Raw genomic sequence first — 16,344 nt, 5'->3', positions numbered from 1 at the left:
AAGTGAAGTTTAGGACTTTGGTTAAAGATCAAAGTAAAAACATTCACAAACATAAGAATAAAAGTTTTTTTTTAAACAAATGCTGTTTAACTGAAGACAGTAAAGCAAGTAAATGGCTATAACTAATTTAAAAGAATATAGGAGATTTAGGTTTATTGTCGTTTAAGAACTTCTCTCAAAGATTGTTCTTACACTTCACAGTAAATAGAAGAGAATCGCTCTATAAGCATGTTCTTAAAAATATGTGATTCTTCATATTTAGTTCATAACTTTTTATACTTACAGGGGTCTTTTGTGGGAAGCAGTTTATTTTCACTATTTAATTCACTCACAGGTGTCTGGGGACCTTTTTTTTTTTTTTAATTGACCAATTTTGTCCCCATCAATTTTAAAAGCATAATTTGTTAGGAAAATGCTTTAAGAAAGGTTCATTTGCGCATTAAGAAAACACAAATACAAATAAATACAAATTCTTGACAGTTTCTTTATATATATATATAAGTATTCTGTTCCTTTTGTAAACATGACAACATATATAAACTGTGCTATCTGGTCGGGTTGAATCTTGGAAATTGGTTGTTCAAAAGAAAAAAAGGATTCTGAAATCAGATTAGATGATTAGATTTTGATCTGGATCAAAATATGCTGTTCAAAACTTTTTTAGAAGGATTGGGATACACTCCCAAAGGTCTCCATTTCAGTCTCTGTGGTGGCACCTGTGGTGTTAAATGCTAATTGGACTGTGTGCCAGAAATTATTATGAAATTATTTTCATATAATTGTCTTTCCCTCTTTTTAATTTATACGTTTTCTGTCAGCTTTTCCTAATTTATTGCAGTTTTCCAGATGTCTGGTGCCAAGTTGCTTGTTGCCTTTTCAGCCATGTTTTTAAAAGTAGTCAAACCTATTAAATCAGAGGTTTCAGAGGTTTCACCGCTTGTGAAAGTTGCCTAAATTTGGCACAAATTACTAATATAAATCCAGGTTTCAAAGGGTGAAGTGTGATTACTCAAAGTTTGACAGGCGTAGTATGTCATTTTGGCCAACACAGTGATATTGTGGTGTCTGACGGAGAGAAGACGCTCTTCTCTGTTGATTTAAACTCATTTTAAAACACAAATATTGCCTTGTTAGCTTTAACAGCTGATGATGTTTGAGCTTTAGGTATGATGTTTGAACTCTGGCCCTTTAACCTCACTGACACCATAAGTATCTACGCTGCAGGTTTTAAGCTGATTACTTTGCTGGAGGCGCCCTCGGAGACGTTAGGAGCCTGCAGGCCTGAGCGCAGGGCCGGACTGCACTGCATTCATACCGCTCTGTCATAACGTCTTTGTTTGCTCACTTCCTCTGTCCTCTATACTCCTGCAGCTGACATGGGTTTCGCAAGACTCTTCAACTCTCCCCTGAAGCCGCTGGCGGACCTCGACCCTGTGGTGGTGACCTTCTGGTACAGGGCCCCTGAGCTGCTGCTGGGGGCCCGACACTACACCAAAGCTATTGGTGAGTCTGGGGTGAAATGTGCAAAGCAAACCATCCTGTATTTGAGTGTGAACATACGATTCCCTGCATTGACTCAGAAATTTGACCGCTGATAGCTGCTCGACTGAAAAAGGTGTGTTTCAGTGTGAGCGTCATTTCTGCATCATATTTACTGTTTTAGCACATGTCAGCTACGTGTGAATGTATACGCACATGCTTTTTGACAAGGTCTGAGTGCCCATGCTATCTATGGTCTTCATCGGTATGAAGCAGGTGTGTCTGCACGTCTATATTTGTAATTCCTGGAACTTGAGACAACACTGTCACTCTCAGGGCTCCACCGTGTTTAAGATTATCTCGAAAATGGTCAGTCAGAAAGACAGTCGGGTATGAAAACTGTCCCAGAGTTAAACCCATTGAAACCTGAGCAAACTGGCTTTATTTTAGTTTTTTTTCGTCTGTTACATACAATACACATTTCCACCAGATTTTTAATAATATCTAACAATGCCCTCCAACTAATTTTCAGGTCATTTTGCTGTCACCTTCTAGTAATTTTCATCTGCAATTTGTGGGCCATTTCTTTCCAAGTTGCTTATCATGTTAGAAGAGAGAGTGACGTTGTTTCGCTTTCTAGCAGAAACTCATCCAAATGGCAAATTTTCAAAGTAAATGGAGTCCACATTTAACGACAGCAAAACCATATCGGAACATATGTTTACAAACTCTCACAGCTCATACAGTGTCCTTGCTCGTTTATCCTTGCTTTTTAAAACTCTTCTCCGTTTTTGTATTATTTGTTAACCACAGAGAGATACGAGAAAAACAAAGTTTTCCTCATGAATTCAAGGTAACATGAACATGTAACATGTAATCGACAGCGGTAGGAACAAGTCATTGTTTCGCAAGTTACAATTAAGTCTCAAATCTTTGGACTTAAGTCCTAATTCAAGTCCCAAGTCCTGAAATTTGAGTTTCGATTCTTAACAAATCGTAATGTGCTCTTCACCAAAAGTTATTTTAACAATAGAGTGTTATTATATTACATTTAAGGGGCTCCTTGGCAGGGTGTGAAAGGAAAAGGAAGATTTACCCAGCTCTGCTTAGCAGGTGGCTTGGACCAGGACACACACACACACACACACACACACACACACACACACACAAACACATGCACACAAACACACACTGTGGTAAGTAATTTATTATAATACTCAGACTTGAACAACTGTCTTTCATTTATTCTAGGAAACTACTGTAGCTAATGAACCTCAAGATCACGCAAATTAAGTGACATCTGTGTGTGTGTGTGTGTGTGTGTGTACCAGATATTTGGGCCATTGGCTGCATCTTTGCGGAGCTGCTAACGTCGGAGCCCATCTTTCACTGTCGCCAGGAAGACATCAAAACCAGTAACCCTTTCCATCATGACCAGCTGGACAGGATATTCAGCGTCATGGGTTTTCCTGCAGGTCTGCACTCAATACACACAACACACACAACTACAACTACACACTGACAAGACCACAGCCTGCGTTAGCCTGATGACCAGTGTTAATCAATGATTTATGCTGTTGTCACACTAGTTTTCAAACCACTGTGATATTATTTTCATACCAGTGAAACACAAGGTTTCAAGATTACATCCAAAGCTTCTTAGTTCTGCTGAGAGTTTTCTCAAAGGTGCCCCGATTCGTGGAAACAAACAAAGCTCTGTTTGCATCCAGTGTGTGTGCATGAGTACATATCCCATAGCTCTTGTATACATGTTAAGTGCATATCCTGACTTGTAAAACACTTGCAAAGAAAATTTGCTTGCAAATTCCTTGCAAAATAAAAAACAGAATTTCTAAGATTAAAGTTTTAAATTTACAACATGTGAATGGTTTTCACAGTGTGTTATCAGCACCCTTACCCGGCTCTGAATTATTATTTTTTACAATGGCCCTAATACGCTGTTAATCTCCACTTCCAAAACTGGTATTAAAAAGAGAAAACTCTAAGTCTTATACATTTAAAGTATGTATGTTCATGCATCTCTGTGCTTGGCTGCGTTCCTTTGTTTTGAACAGATAAGGACTGGGAGGACATTAGGAAAATGCCAGAGTACCCGACACTGCAGAAAGACTTCAGGAGGACGACGTACGTGGATGCCGAGATGATCTGACCTTAATCAGAAACACATACACCAACAAACAAAATAAGTTTACAGTCAAACTGTTTTTTAAGTGGGTTGTCGTGTTTTCTCGTCTAACAGGTATGCAAACAGCAGCTTAATCAAATACATGGAGAAGCATAAAGTTAAACCAGACAGCAAAGTTTTTCTCTTGGTGGGTAAAAACACAAGATCATCTGCATACATGTGTTTAATGTCGAAATCCATGTTCATTTGACTTAGAATCATTTGGGGGGGGGTGCATTATTGCAAACAGCCCAGAGATATGTGGGAGGATTATGTCATTATTTGCAGGTTAAACATGTAGAAATCTTATTGACAAAGGCATTTTGCCTAATGGAGCCTTGATGGATTTGCACAATTCTTTTTTTTTTTTTTTTTTTTTATTCATTGGGTGATTCAAAGATTACAACAAAAGATGTTACTTTGGTGTCATATTTAAAAACAAAAAAGTCAGAAAGTCAGTTCAGGTGTCAAAGAAGTATTTATTCCAATGTGGAGAAAGGCAGGCTACCTGACATGACTGAACAAAACAGGTCTGGACCTGACCTGTTACACATTATTTTTGCATCATGCAGAAAATTCCAAGAATCTAAGCGAATGCCAAAGATTGTTTGAAATCAGTTGTACTTGACAGCAAAGAAGCTCTTTGTAAGAGCGGTTCTTGTTTGAGGCAAATATCCTGCTAAACTGGTCGAAAATTTCAAGTTGCCATGTATAACAAGGACCAGGAGCTCCACACTGCTCAACACTTAAAACTCATAATCATTGATCCATTTGAGGTCTAATGTGTTGAAGCTGAGCCAAAAAAACGCAGAACGTGTCCTAATACTTTCTGCACTGTAAAATCTGACAAGTTGATTTTACATTAAAAAAAATCTAGGAAACTGATCACCTTGAAAAATGTAAGTAAATAGAACAATTAGTCCTGATTAATGTTTACTTTATATCTGTTAAGTTAAAAATGATATATGTACTTAGTTTTGTGAAGCTGTGCAACTTAAAAATGAAACTTTTTATTAGATCAATCTTTCTAAGTTTTAGCAGCTTCACTAAACTGAGTTTACTGTGCTATTTATCTGTATTATGCTGGCTGCAAACTAGTCAGTCATAGTTTTATTTTCTTAAACATTCTAACAAAACAGAACTTGTAGATCTCCTAACTTCGTCGTTTGCAAAATCCTCTTTGTGATGATCAAGTTAAGTCAGACTAACTTGGTTTACTGAAGTTGCGAACACTTAGAAAGAACAAAGTAATTTCACTTGTCATTTTTAAGTTGCAACAACTTCACAGAATTAAGTAAATACATCTTAATTTTAAGTAAGCTTAAACGTTTGATATAAAATAAACATAAATTAAGATTAATAGTTACATTTAGATTGTTTTTTCAAGGCAACCGGTTTCACAAGATTATTTTAAGTAAGATGAACTTGTCAGATTTTACAGTTTGACTACACAGTATATTTAGGAGTAGTGCAGACGCTGAACTATCACATTCAGATTCAGGTTACTATGTCTATATCCGTAGGTAGATTTAGTTTGCAGTATAAAGTGAAAGGCATCTTATTCGACATAGTTTTCAGACACCACTGACAACATACAGGCTAGAACATGACAAAATATTTATGTTTAAATATATAGAAACATGAATAACACTGTGTTATTGTTGTGTGCATTCAGCTGCAGAAACTCCTCACCATGGACCCCACCAAAAGAATCACATCAGAGCAGGCGCTGCAGGACCCGTACTTCCTGGAGGAGCCTTTACCAACCACTGAGTGAGCTTTATAAACCTTTACAAAAGGCTTTCCTTTGTCCTCATTCAGCAAAAAAAATCAGGTCCCGAGAGATTTTCTGCTTTGATCTGCTTTTTACCTTCCTGTTTTTATCCGGTGTTTGGGTTTTTACGCTGGAGTCAGAGTGTGACATGATGTTAATGCAGAAACGTTGAAACGACTCTCTGTGATTGCCTCTAGTGTGTTCGCCGGGTGTCAGATCCCCTACCCAAAACGAGAGTTTCTAAACGAAGACGAGCCAGAGGAGAAAACAGAAAAGGTAATTCTGACAAGTATGTCATTACACAGAAATAAAGGCTAAAGGATGTCTTAATGTGCTCAACTCAATGTGGCCCCTCATAGCAGACAAAGTCATCAATATTTAACCCTTAGGGCCCTCTTTAATGTTACACACACTTGTGTCACTCTCAATGCGTTTTCCAAAATCAGGCTATAAACAAAAATTACGCATTAATATGATTTTCTCCTTTCATTCTACTTTGGGTTTTTTTTTAAACAGTGTAATAAATCACTGTGTGACTTTTCCCAAGGCACACTGTACATGTAGAAACAAAGGGCCGCCTGACGGGGCCCCAGTGGTGGACACTAACAAAGTACATTTACTCAAGCACTGTATTTAACTTTTAAGGCACTTGTACTTAAATGAATATTTCCATTGTGTGTTACATCATACTTCTACTCCCCTACATTTGAGAAATATTGTACTTTTTATAGCACTACATTTATTATCAGTAAAACAGCAGTAGTAGAGAGACTTTACTATGTAAGGCAAATTAAGTAGTTTGAGTCAGAGTGTGCCGTCCTCTTATGGTTGAGTCACATGAAAAGCTGCACAGATTCCTGAAAAACAGCTCTGGGCCACAGATTCTGCAGCGTGACCCCCCCCCCCCCAGCTGGCCTCTTTAGAGATTGTGGAAACATTTGTGTAATAGATGATATATTAATATCACATAGCGTACACGTGAACACATGACATGAGCCGTCGTTTTAATCTAAATACACAAACAGGTAGCTTTGAACTGAGATACAAAATGCGTCTTTCTTTGTCTCGTCAGTGGTGAAGTTATTCCTCGTGTTCAGAGGTTTCTCATCATATGGATGTTCCCTTTGAAACCTGAGAAAATTGGCTGGATTTTTTTTCAAAAACGGGAAAAAGATAATGAGCAACCAAAGAGGAAATGACCCAAAAATTAGTAAGAAATTAGTAAAAAATTGTAAGAAAATTGCCTGAAAATTAGTTATAGCCCCAGTCCAAATAAAAAAAACAAAAAGAAAAAGAAAAAATAACACAAAGACAAAAAACAAAGAACCAAAACAAGAACAGTAAAAGAAAAAACATGAAAATTACCCTAAAAAGTGTCGAAGATTAAGAAAAAAAATTACTGTTTTCTGTAACATTATTTTTAATATATAAATGACTTTAAATACATTTTCTGGACATTTTTCCCTAGTTTTGATAATTTATTAGTAATTAATCCCCCCTATTTATTTTTTTTTTGTTAATTTCTTGCAATTTGTGGGAAATATCTCACCAAGTTGGTCATTTTCTGTTTCCCCCATGTTTTTGAAAGAAATCAAACCATTTTTCTCAGTTTCCAAGGTTTAAAAAGTTCAAATATTGTGAAAGGCATGTGAAAGTAGAACAGGAACAGTGATATAGCTCAAGGTTTCAAAGGGTTAAAATAACGATATCACAGTAGTTCGACTGCATATCTGTCAGTGGTAAAGCAGATGGAAAAGCACACACAAGTCCTCCGCTCCCTACAGCCAGACTCTTTATGACGTTTGCTAAGCTTTTCTGGGCTGTCCTGTGTGTGTGCAGAACCAGACCCAGCAGCACCAGCAGACGACAGGCCAGACTCAGGCCCAGAACCAGCAGCAGACGGCAGCGCAGCAGGCCCCCTCCCAGCAGAGCTCGGCCCAAACCAACGGCACTGCCGGAGCCACGGGGGCCACCGCCGGCGGGGGGCTACAACACGGCCAGGACCAGGGGCCCCCTAACAAGAAACCTCGGATTGGGCCCTCTGGGGCCTCCTCAGGCACTGGGGTGCTGCAGTCAGAGTACCAGGTCAGTGAGACTGATACTCCTATACTGTTCTTACAGTCAACAAATCCCATAAAAAGAGCCAAACCTGCAGTGAAGTTATCTGCTAACAAGCATTGTGTGTGTGTGTGTGTGTGTGTGTGTGTGTGTGTGTGTGTGTGCGTGTGTCAAAGCCTGAGAGACCCTCTTCCTCTGGGCCACAGATGTTATTGAAGGAATTCACACCAGTTTTCTCAGGGTACACAGGTATAGATACTTGTGAAAGTCGTCTGAAAGCAGCACAAAGGAAGCAGTGTCTCATCAGGTTTCAAGGGGTTAATGCAGAATCTGTAGGATAAAATTTGGGAATTGGATGTGGGATTTAAGTTTGACAATTTAGTTTTGCATTAGATTTTTTTTTAAAAAGTATGTTTATTCATATGTAGATATCTGTAGAGATGCATGGCATTGTGGTGCCGTAGCTGGCACTGTCACCTCACAGCAAGAGGTTTTTGGGTTCTGTGTGGAGTTTGCATGATCTCCTTGTATCCGCGTAGCTTTTCGCAGGCTTCCTCCCACAGTGCAGAGACATGCAGGTTAACTGGTGACTCTGAATTGCACGTAGCTGTGAATTCAAATCTGAATGGTTGTCTGTCTGTGTGTCAGCCCTTTGTTGGTCTTGCAACCTGTCCAGGGTGTACCCCGCCTCTCACCCATTGCCAGCTGGGATAGGCTCCAGTCCAGCTCCAGTCGAGGATAGGCGGTTCCAGACAACGGATGGATGTTTATAGAGATAAGCTGAATTGACGGACCCATAGAAGCAGTCTTGGCTCGGATATCTGTTAGACACACTGGACTCTTGAAATGTGGCCATTGCATCCAGAGACTTATCGTCCTCAGACCAATAACTGATGGGTCCAGAGACTGGAAATAACATGACAACAGCACTTCTGTGCTGTCAAACCCAGTGGTTCAAATGACTTTTGCCTGTGCGCGCCGAACCAGTAATTGTGACGTGTCTGAAAGGGCCTTTAGTTTATTCATTAAGAAAAAGAACAGTTTGAAATGTTAATGATTTAAGTCATTTATCAGCAAAAGAGCAGTCACTGGTTCCAGCTTCTCATATGTGATGTTTAACTACTTTTCTCTGTTACATCTGATAGTAGATTTAATGTCAGACAAAACAAGCATTTTAAAATCGTGCAAGGCATTTTCGGACATATTATAGACTACACATAAACAAGTTTACACAAACCAGGGACTAAAGACAGACAGGACAGCTCCACTTCCTTCCAGGGTACAAAATGAAAAAAACAAACAAACCCAGATTTGGCAGTTGAAGTCATTTGAAACCAGAATCTGTGCTGCAGCGATCTCTGCAGTATTGAGTTCCCGCCCACCAACACTTCCGACCAATCCTTTGCAGCCCCATTGATCCCAAGCACACTGATTTACACACACAGCTGTCAGTCATGACATCAAATCCCCTTTATATAGCATCAAATAACTCACTAAGACCAAAGGTATCAGAAAAATGCAGATTGTGTGATGAGAGCTACCTGACAGAATGACAGAAGTCATCTTTTGTGAAAAAAATTTTGATGCGAACTTTGAAGTTTTTAATTTGGCTCACTCACTGAGAGTTTATGACTTATACTGCAGACAGACACCAGGGGGGAGATTGAGATGTTTTGGCTTCATTTTTGGGAGCTGATCCGTGATTTATCTTTATATCTTTAGTCTATGATACAAACACATACAGGATTCATCAGAAAATAATTCATCAATCAGGCCAATTTGCTCTGTTTTTTAAAGGGTTAAAGGTGCAATATGTAAGTTTTGGACAATATTTGAGTTAAAAACGGTCAAAAAATGAACTACTCCTATCAACAGAGTGTGAAGAAGTCACACTTTTGACGTCATGTCCGAGATGCTTATGTATCGTATAGCAGAGGTATCCACTGCTGTAATAACAGGTCCTGGCCTGAGAGGCGATGTTGAGTCACCGCAGCCTCTACTGTGAGAACATGAAGAAGTTGAGCCGAGAGGAAAAAAAACAAAAAACAGGCAAACTAATTGGAGCACAGACTCATGGCGTCTCTGTCTCTATAAGGACAAAACAGGAAAGGCTTTTTGTTTTGACAAAAACTGAAATGAAATATTCCCACCTGCTGGAATTCCACAGGAATCTCAGGTGTAACATTGAGATTTGGTGAAACACTGCCCCCTGTTCTGTTTGACTGGGGGGCTGGAAATTATAAATTGCACCTTAAGACTTAACTCTCCGGTGGCTGTGTTATAGCCTGCCAGTGCCCCGATGGTGAACATTTCTTGGATGCATTACATTGTTAGGGAACGGCAGCAGTGTAAACCATGTTTGTGTGCACTGCTGCGTGTTTGGCAGCTGTAAGAAAGGCATGCACACAACAACAGCCTGTCGGCTAACAGATAAGGACTCTGCATGTTCCACGCTGTCCTGCTGACAGAGCTGATATGAAATCACAGAGGTGCCTGCTAGCCTCTGTTTCCGACGCTGGCGTCTGTTGTGTTGCTGGCTCTTATCAAAGAGAGGGAGATCTGTGAGTGGTGGGGACAGTGTGATGAAATAAAGGCAGGGATGCATGAGCATGCGTCGATGAGTGTTCTGCACAGTGTTAGAGGTGACTGCAGTGACCTCTCCTGCCCCTGGATGACTGTGGCGTGTTGGTGAGGCCACATGTGGGCGTCACTATCTGCAAATGTGTAAGTATATCACAGATAGATATATATAGCAGCAGCTGAGACAGCTGCTGACTGTCCGGCCTCAGCACATGTATAAATAAACCAGAGGAGCGGGCTGACATACCAGGAGTTTGGCTAGCTGTGTGACAGCGCCCTACTTCTCCCCCTCATTGATCCCTGTGTCACAGGCCATCCCACCATGCATCACTCTCCAATCATTCTCTTAAATAGATGCAGTGTTGCACATGTGACCTGCACTGTAGTCATGTAATGAGTTCAGCTGAGGTCCTCACTGACAGCTTCCTGTGACTCAGCTGATTACAGCGACAATGAGGATGTCCGGCTTTACACTAAAGTGCTTTTTATCGTCTTTCTTTTTGCTGGTGAAAATGCTTTATCCCTTTAATGAGTTTTCGAGAAATACACAATAGTGTCGTGCTTCTCTCAAGTTAGAGGCTAAAGACATTGATTTATTATTTTATTTTCTAGTACGGGTCAAGCTCAGAAAACACTGGGTCCTACATTTGGATACACATTGAGTTATTTAATGATGGATTTATAATGATTTTTACAGTATTTTTCTTTTGCATTTTTTTCTATTCTATATTTATATTTTGTGACTTTTGTAGTACTTCCTTTTATTTTTATTTTCTTTTACTGTGTTTAATATCTCGTCATCATTGAGCTGCTAACTTCTTTGTTTTCTCTCCACCCTTCCCTTTTTTGTCTCCGGCAGCACTCCGGCTCCCGCCTTGGTTACCAAAGCAACGTCCAAGGTTCCACTCAGCCCCAGAGCACCATGGGATACTCGTCGTCATCCCAGCAGAGCTCCCAGTACTCCCACCAGGCCCACCGTTACTGAGGCTCCCACTCACTCCTGAACCAGCAGAGCAGTCCCCTCCCCCACCCCCCCCACCGCCCCCCCCCCCCGGCTCCTGCCAGTGCAACACTCCCAAATCCTGGTCGGACCTCCCTCCGTGCATTACATCATTCCACCTCCACCACCCTCCTTTTTAACCCCTCCCTCACCTTTGACCTTCTCCCTAACAGCCTTCACTGTAACATGAAGGCAAAGGAACATAGGAACCAAAAAGTTCTGCCTCGTCGGGCTGCTGAACTGAGAGTAATGTAAGATAGATGTGAAGGCGTCACACACACACAGACTTATGGCACTTACAAACACGACGGTCCTCGCCGGGAAGAATCGCAGCTGTGTTCATATGTGTACATTATATAGCACCTTTTTCTATTTGATTTGTTTTTCTCACTTATTTGCTAGAGTTTTCAAGTTTACCTTGATAGTTGATGTCATTGTACATATTGTTACATACGGAAGTGAGCGGATGAAAAGCAGCAGGACAAGCCCTTTACTGTCATCTGTAGAGTAATATTACCTTGGATAATCAAAACGAAACGAGCTAACCCTGTCCTTTTAAGAAAAACAGTCACATGTTTCTACAAGGAGAGAATCGGCACTTTAGCTGATGACATTGCAGGGAAATATTAAAATGCGCAATTTAACTTCTTATTACACGGTTTCTATATTTAGACCTCTCTTTATCTAGATTTGGATTTGGAAAGTGAGAAAAGTCTTTTTAACAGCGTTAAGTTGTGTATATTCGGATTCACTCCACTACCTAGATAAGAAACATTTGACGGACGACAGCCTTCGCAGGAGGCTGGACGCCTCTCGTTTGTGCCAGCAGCTCCGGACTGTTTTCTTGCTCAGGAGCTGCCGGTGGACACTTTGCTCCGACACACACCTTATCGAGGACCCTCAAGACTTTTTCTGAACACGAGCGTGCGCATAAATGTACAGGGCAGCTAACAGTACGGCCCCCCCTTCATATGCTTCTTGAGACTGTTACTGCCTGATGTCACTTTGTTTTTTTTAATGTTATCATTGTTGCCCTGTGTGTGTGTGTGTGTGTGTGTGTGTGTGTGTGTGTGTGTGTGTGTGTGTGTGTGCGTGCGCGCGTGTGTGCGTGTCCACAGTTTTTTTATGCATGGTGTTTATCCTTTTACTTACTAGAACTGCACTGACCGCTGAACTGATCTGCAAAGAGCTGGAACAAATGGGGAGTGAGTTTTGGTGAACGCTCATCAAGGCTGAGTAGAAACTAGGGGACATTCAAAGACAAAAGGTGCGTTCTCTAATGCATACCATGCAGGCCGGAGCAACTGTAATCACGTATTGGTGTAATTGTGCATCATGCGTCTTCAGTGCCCAGACAAAAGTATTCTCTGATATACAGACAACGGTACAATCAACCCCTATAGGTCTGTTTTATTTTTGCATTAACAGGTCAGTATGTGGTGGAATGTAACAAAGTACACTTACTCAAGTACTGCACCTAAAGGGACAGGCCACCTCAAAATCAAAAATACATATTTTTCCTCTTGCATGTAATGCTATTTATCAATCCAGATATTTTCGTTGTGAGCATCACCGAGATAGCTAACATTACAGCCGGTTGCATGCTTCCTCCTGCACAGTGATACAGTCGGTGGGTAGACTTTAACCGAAAGAAAATAGTTCTTACATGAAACTGCACACAAGGAAAAATATGTATTTTATATTTTGGGTGAAGAGTTGCTTTAAAAGAATATCTTGACATTTTGGGAAATATGCTTATTTTATTTTTTTTGCCAGGAGTTAAATGGTCATATTGACGCCAGTCTCACGTCTGTATGCTAAATATAGAGCTATGGCCAGTTAGTTTAGTTTAGCATAAAGATTGGAAGCTGTTTCCAGTCTTTTTGCTAAGCTAAGCTAAATGGCTTTACTTGAGTATGTTGCTTCTGCTCCACCACATTTATCTCAGAGATTAAGTTTTTAATTTAACAAAATCACATTTGGTATTTTTCTTGCAAAATAGCATTACATTCTGTTGCATTTTCAATGCAAAAATCTGCTCAGCAAATTATCGAGACTATACTTCGGTCCTAACCCATGTATTTTGCTGTGCATTAAGACTATCATGATGTTTTTTCGATGCAAAACAGTTTTTTTTTAGCTTTGGGCTTTTGTACTGTTTGAGATTAGTGTTGACAGTATATAAAGTATACTGTCAAGTATTGTTAAAATTATCTGCACTTCCTACAGCAAAATGCTGTTTACACATTGATTTTCATTCACTATTGCCTATTTTGTAAGTAAATCTTGCTGAAAATACTAAGGTAGGATTTAAGGCATGACTTTTACTTGTAAAGAGTATTTTGGTATTATATTAGTCTTACTTAAGTGAGTTATGTGTATACTGAAAGTAACACAGAAGATACTCTCAGCAACACAGAAGATACTCTCAACAACGAGGCTTGTTTTCTGCCTCTTTTCTCCTTCTTGTTTCCTCACAACTTGCTCCACCCTTACTGGTCCTGCTCGGTCACATGACCAGCCATCGTGCAGGTTGTATTAAAGAACGCACCCAGTGACTCCACTGTAACTGTAACTGCGTTTGCTCCAGTACAGACGTGGACAGCATGATAAGAGGGGGTTGTGTTTGGCAGATATGTGGCCTGCAGTGGGATAAGGAAACACTGACATCTGGTGGCTGAACAGAAGAACTGGATGTAAAACTGCAGTCAGTTAGATTTGTGTAGTAGTTGCAAGAGTTCAAGCAATTTTCAGCGTAACATGCAAAGTTTCATACCCTGACACTTTGATCTGGAGTTGTTTGGTGACAAAAACTTTGAAAGACTGGATCTTGTGTATTTTACACATACTTAAAGCTGCATTTATTGATTTTTTGGGGGGGGGGAGCAAAAGCACTGTTACCACATAAACTCTTTATAGAGAGCTGAAGTCCTGACATCAGAATTCTCATAAAGCATTTCCTCCATTGGCGTGTCTGAGGGCCTGAAGCATATTTCTGCTGTTTACTACTCAAATTCTTCGACAAACAAGCCTCACTTTAGGACTTGCTGTGATAAGTTTAAATGTTTGAGAACTTAGAGTTTAACAAAAATGTATTTCTTAGCATACGAAAATCTGCCAAAAATGTATTAGTGGTGCAGCATTGGCATAAGTTACAGATCTTTAAACTTAAAGTAACACGGACACATCTGAGTGAACCACACATGTTCTCACGCTCAACTTCAAGCTACGAGTCTTGAGGTATCCGCGTACAGTCAGTTTTGGTTTTTTGCTCAGGGTCAGCATGCCAATTTCCTCTTGTTACATGCATAGTGTCTTTGCCAAAAAGATTTCTGTGTTCACAGGAAACAGGTTTCATCACCAAAAACACTTCAAGTTAAAAAAAAAAAATCACAGTTGGTTAAAATAACTAAATTTTTTAAATAATTAAAGTAAGTTAACGGCCATGTCATGTGACCCATGTGGTATGACAATTATGTCACGTGACGTCAACTATGTAAACAAACAAAAAAAATTAGACGTTTCACACAGGACACAAACAGCAGTCTCCTGGGTGAAAGTCCTGTCTTAAGTCACCACCCCTCTCTCCCAGTCTACTAAGATCCTCGCTGGATGCGATGTGTACCTGCTAACATCAGATTGTTTTATTTTTTTTCACAATGAGGATGTCCTAATCTGCTTCCTATGTTGCTGAATAGGCTAAGCGACATATTGCTTGTTTAAAAAAACGTTCCAGTGGCTCTATTTTTGCAAAGCTTTGCACATCTCCGACATATTTTTAGTGCAACAGAGAGCTGTTACTTTGGTTCATTCAGGACCTGACAGGCTCCCTGAACGTTTTTGTCACCGGTAATAGATCTGCACAATTTTTCATCTCACATAGACGCTAAATGGTGCCTTGTGTATCAGAATCAGGTGCCACTGCCAATATTTGACGCCCTGGAAATGAGAATGAGCTGATGAACCACAAATATTACAAGACAGGACTTTTGCATTTTGAGTAATTTGCATTATTCCAAAATTCAGTTTGATTTTGAATGGTTTCTCACCTACCTACATTGCTTCAGCTTTCTATAAGTGTATATTGCTAGTTTATTGGCAAACAATGACTTGTTTTTACTAGTAGACAACATGAAAAATAATTTGGAGTCATGTTTCTGTCAAATATCGCTCTCCTTTTAGCTCTGCTTTGGTCTCCAAGTCCTGTATATAACAAAGTAGCTGTTAGGTATTTTATTACCTACACTAGCTAGTTGCCTACTTTTTATATCTTAAACAGCTAGTTTTTGTAAATGAAAGTAGCGGAATGTGGTTGTAAGTGAGGCTGATAAAAGCAGAGTTTTGGGACTTGGAAACCAAAACAGTGAGCTTAAAGAGGCTAAAACACTCAGTAGATCTCAGCAGAACTGCACAGTCGGGTGATAATTCTCTGTGATGTCGTCACTGCAAACAACCCCTTTAACAACGCACATCGTCATTTAATCCTTTTTCAACCCTTTAAAGCTTGATCAAATTGATGTGACGTCTTTCAAAAACACGTGAAGAAAGACAATGAGCAACTTAACAAGACATGGCCCAAAAAGTAACAAGAAATTTGTAAAAAAAAAAAGTTACGAGTAAATTACCTGAAAATAAGTAACAACAAAAAAAGGGAAAAAGTAAAAAAAATAACCAAAAAATTATCCAAAAAATAATAATAATAATACATACGCATTTTTTAAAATAACATACATTTTTATAATAATAGAATAGAATAAAAAATATTTTCTTTTACATTTTTTCGTCTTTTTTTATTTTTTTAAATAATTAAAAATTAATTAATTTTCATGGCATTTTCTTGTTACCAATTTCTTGCAATTTGGGAGTCATGTCTTGGAAGGTTTCTAGCTGCCTTCTGCCCCGTGTTGTTGAAAGAAATTAATTTGCTCAAGGTTTCAAAGGTTAAAATATTTATGAAAGTCATCCAAAAGCAGCACAGGAAAAGTGATGATCCACGTTTCAGAGGGTTTATAAAAAAGTATCAGTAAGTGCAGCTTTAAAGACAAACTTCAGGTAATGAATTCCCTCCCTTTTTGGCAGTAAGCTCTTCACGATGTGTTGCTTTCGTTGTTTGGTTCATCTTGTCCACTCTGGCAGGCAGGCAGGGCAGATCCAGGGGGGGCTCAGTCTGTTCACTTATACATGACGGGGATCAAAACCAGCAGCTATTCAAAGGTTTTCTCCTCCCTTTAGTGTATTTGAAGTAGCAGCGAGGATACGTTAAGACAC

General features: G+C 39.6%; 1 protein-coding gene across 1 annotated transcript in view; it reads left to right on the top strand.

Annotated features, from left to right (window-relative positions):
- The window catches only part of cdk19 (cyclin-dependent kinase 19), a 55,924-nt gene extending 43,785 nt beyond the window's left edge, over positions 1-12,139 (top strand). The window contains exons 6-13 of the mRNA XM_042503503.1: positions 1,372-1,503; positions 2,811-2,954; positions 3,555-3,624; positions 3,740-3,812; positions 5,340-5,437; positions 5,636-5,714; positions 7,278-7,523; positions 10,936-12,139. Coding sequence (XP_042359437.1) covers positions 1,372-1,503; positions 2,811-2,954; positions 3,555-3,624; positions 3,740-3,812; positions 5,340-5,437; positions 5,636-5,714; positions 7,278-7,523; positions 10,936-11,061 — 968 coding nt within the window. The 3' untranslated portion in view covers positions 11,062-12,139. The remainder of the gene's footprint in view (positions 1-1,371; positions 1,504-2,810; positions 2,955-3,554; positions 3,625-3,739; positions 3,813-5,339; positions 5,438-5,635; positions 5,715-7,277; positions 7,524-10,935) is intronic.
- The last annotated feature ends 4,205 nt before the right edge of the window (positions 12,140-16,344 follow it).

The sequence above is a fragment of the Plectropomus leopardus genome, chromosome 16, assembly GCF_008729295.1.
Source record: "Plectropomus leopardus isolate mb chromosome 16, YSFRI_Pleo_2.0, whole genome shotgun sequence".
Lineage (NCBI taxonomy): Eukaryota > Metazoa > Chordata > Actinopteri > Perciformes > Serranidae > Plectropomus > Plectropomus leopardus.
Note: the sequence above shows the minus strand (reverse complement) of the source record. Positions and strands in the feature narration are given on the sequence as shown.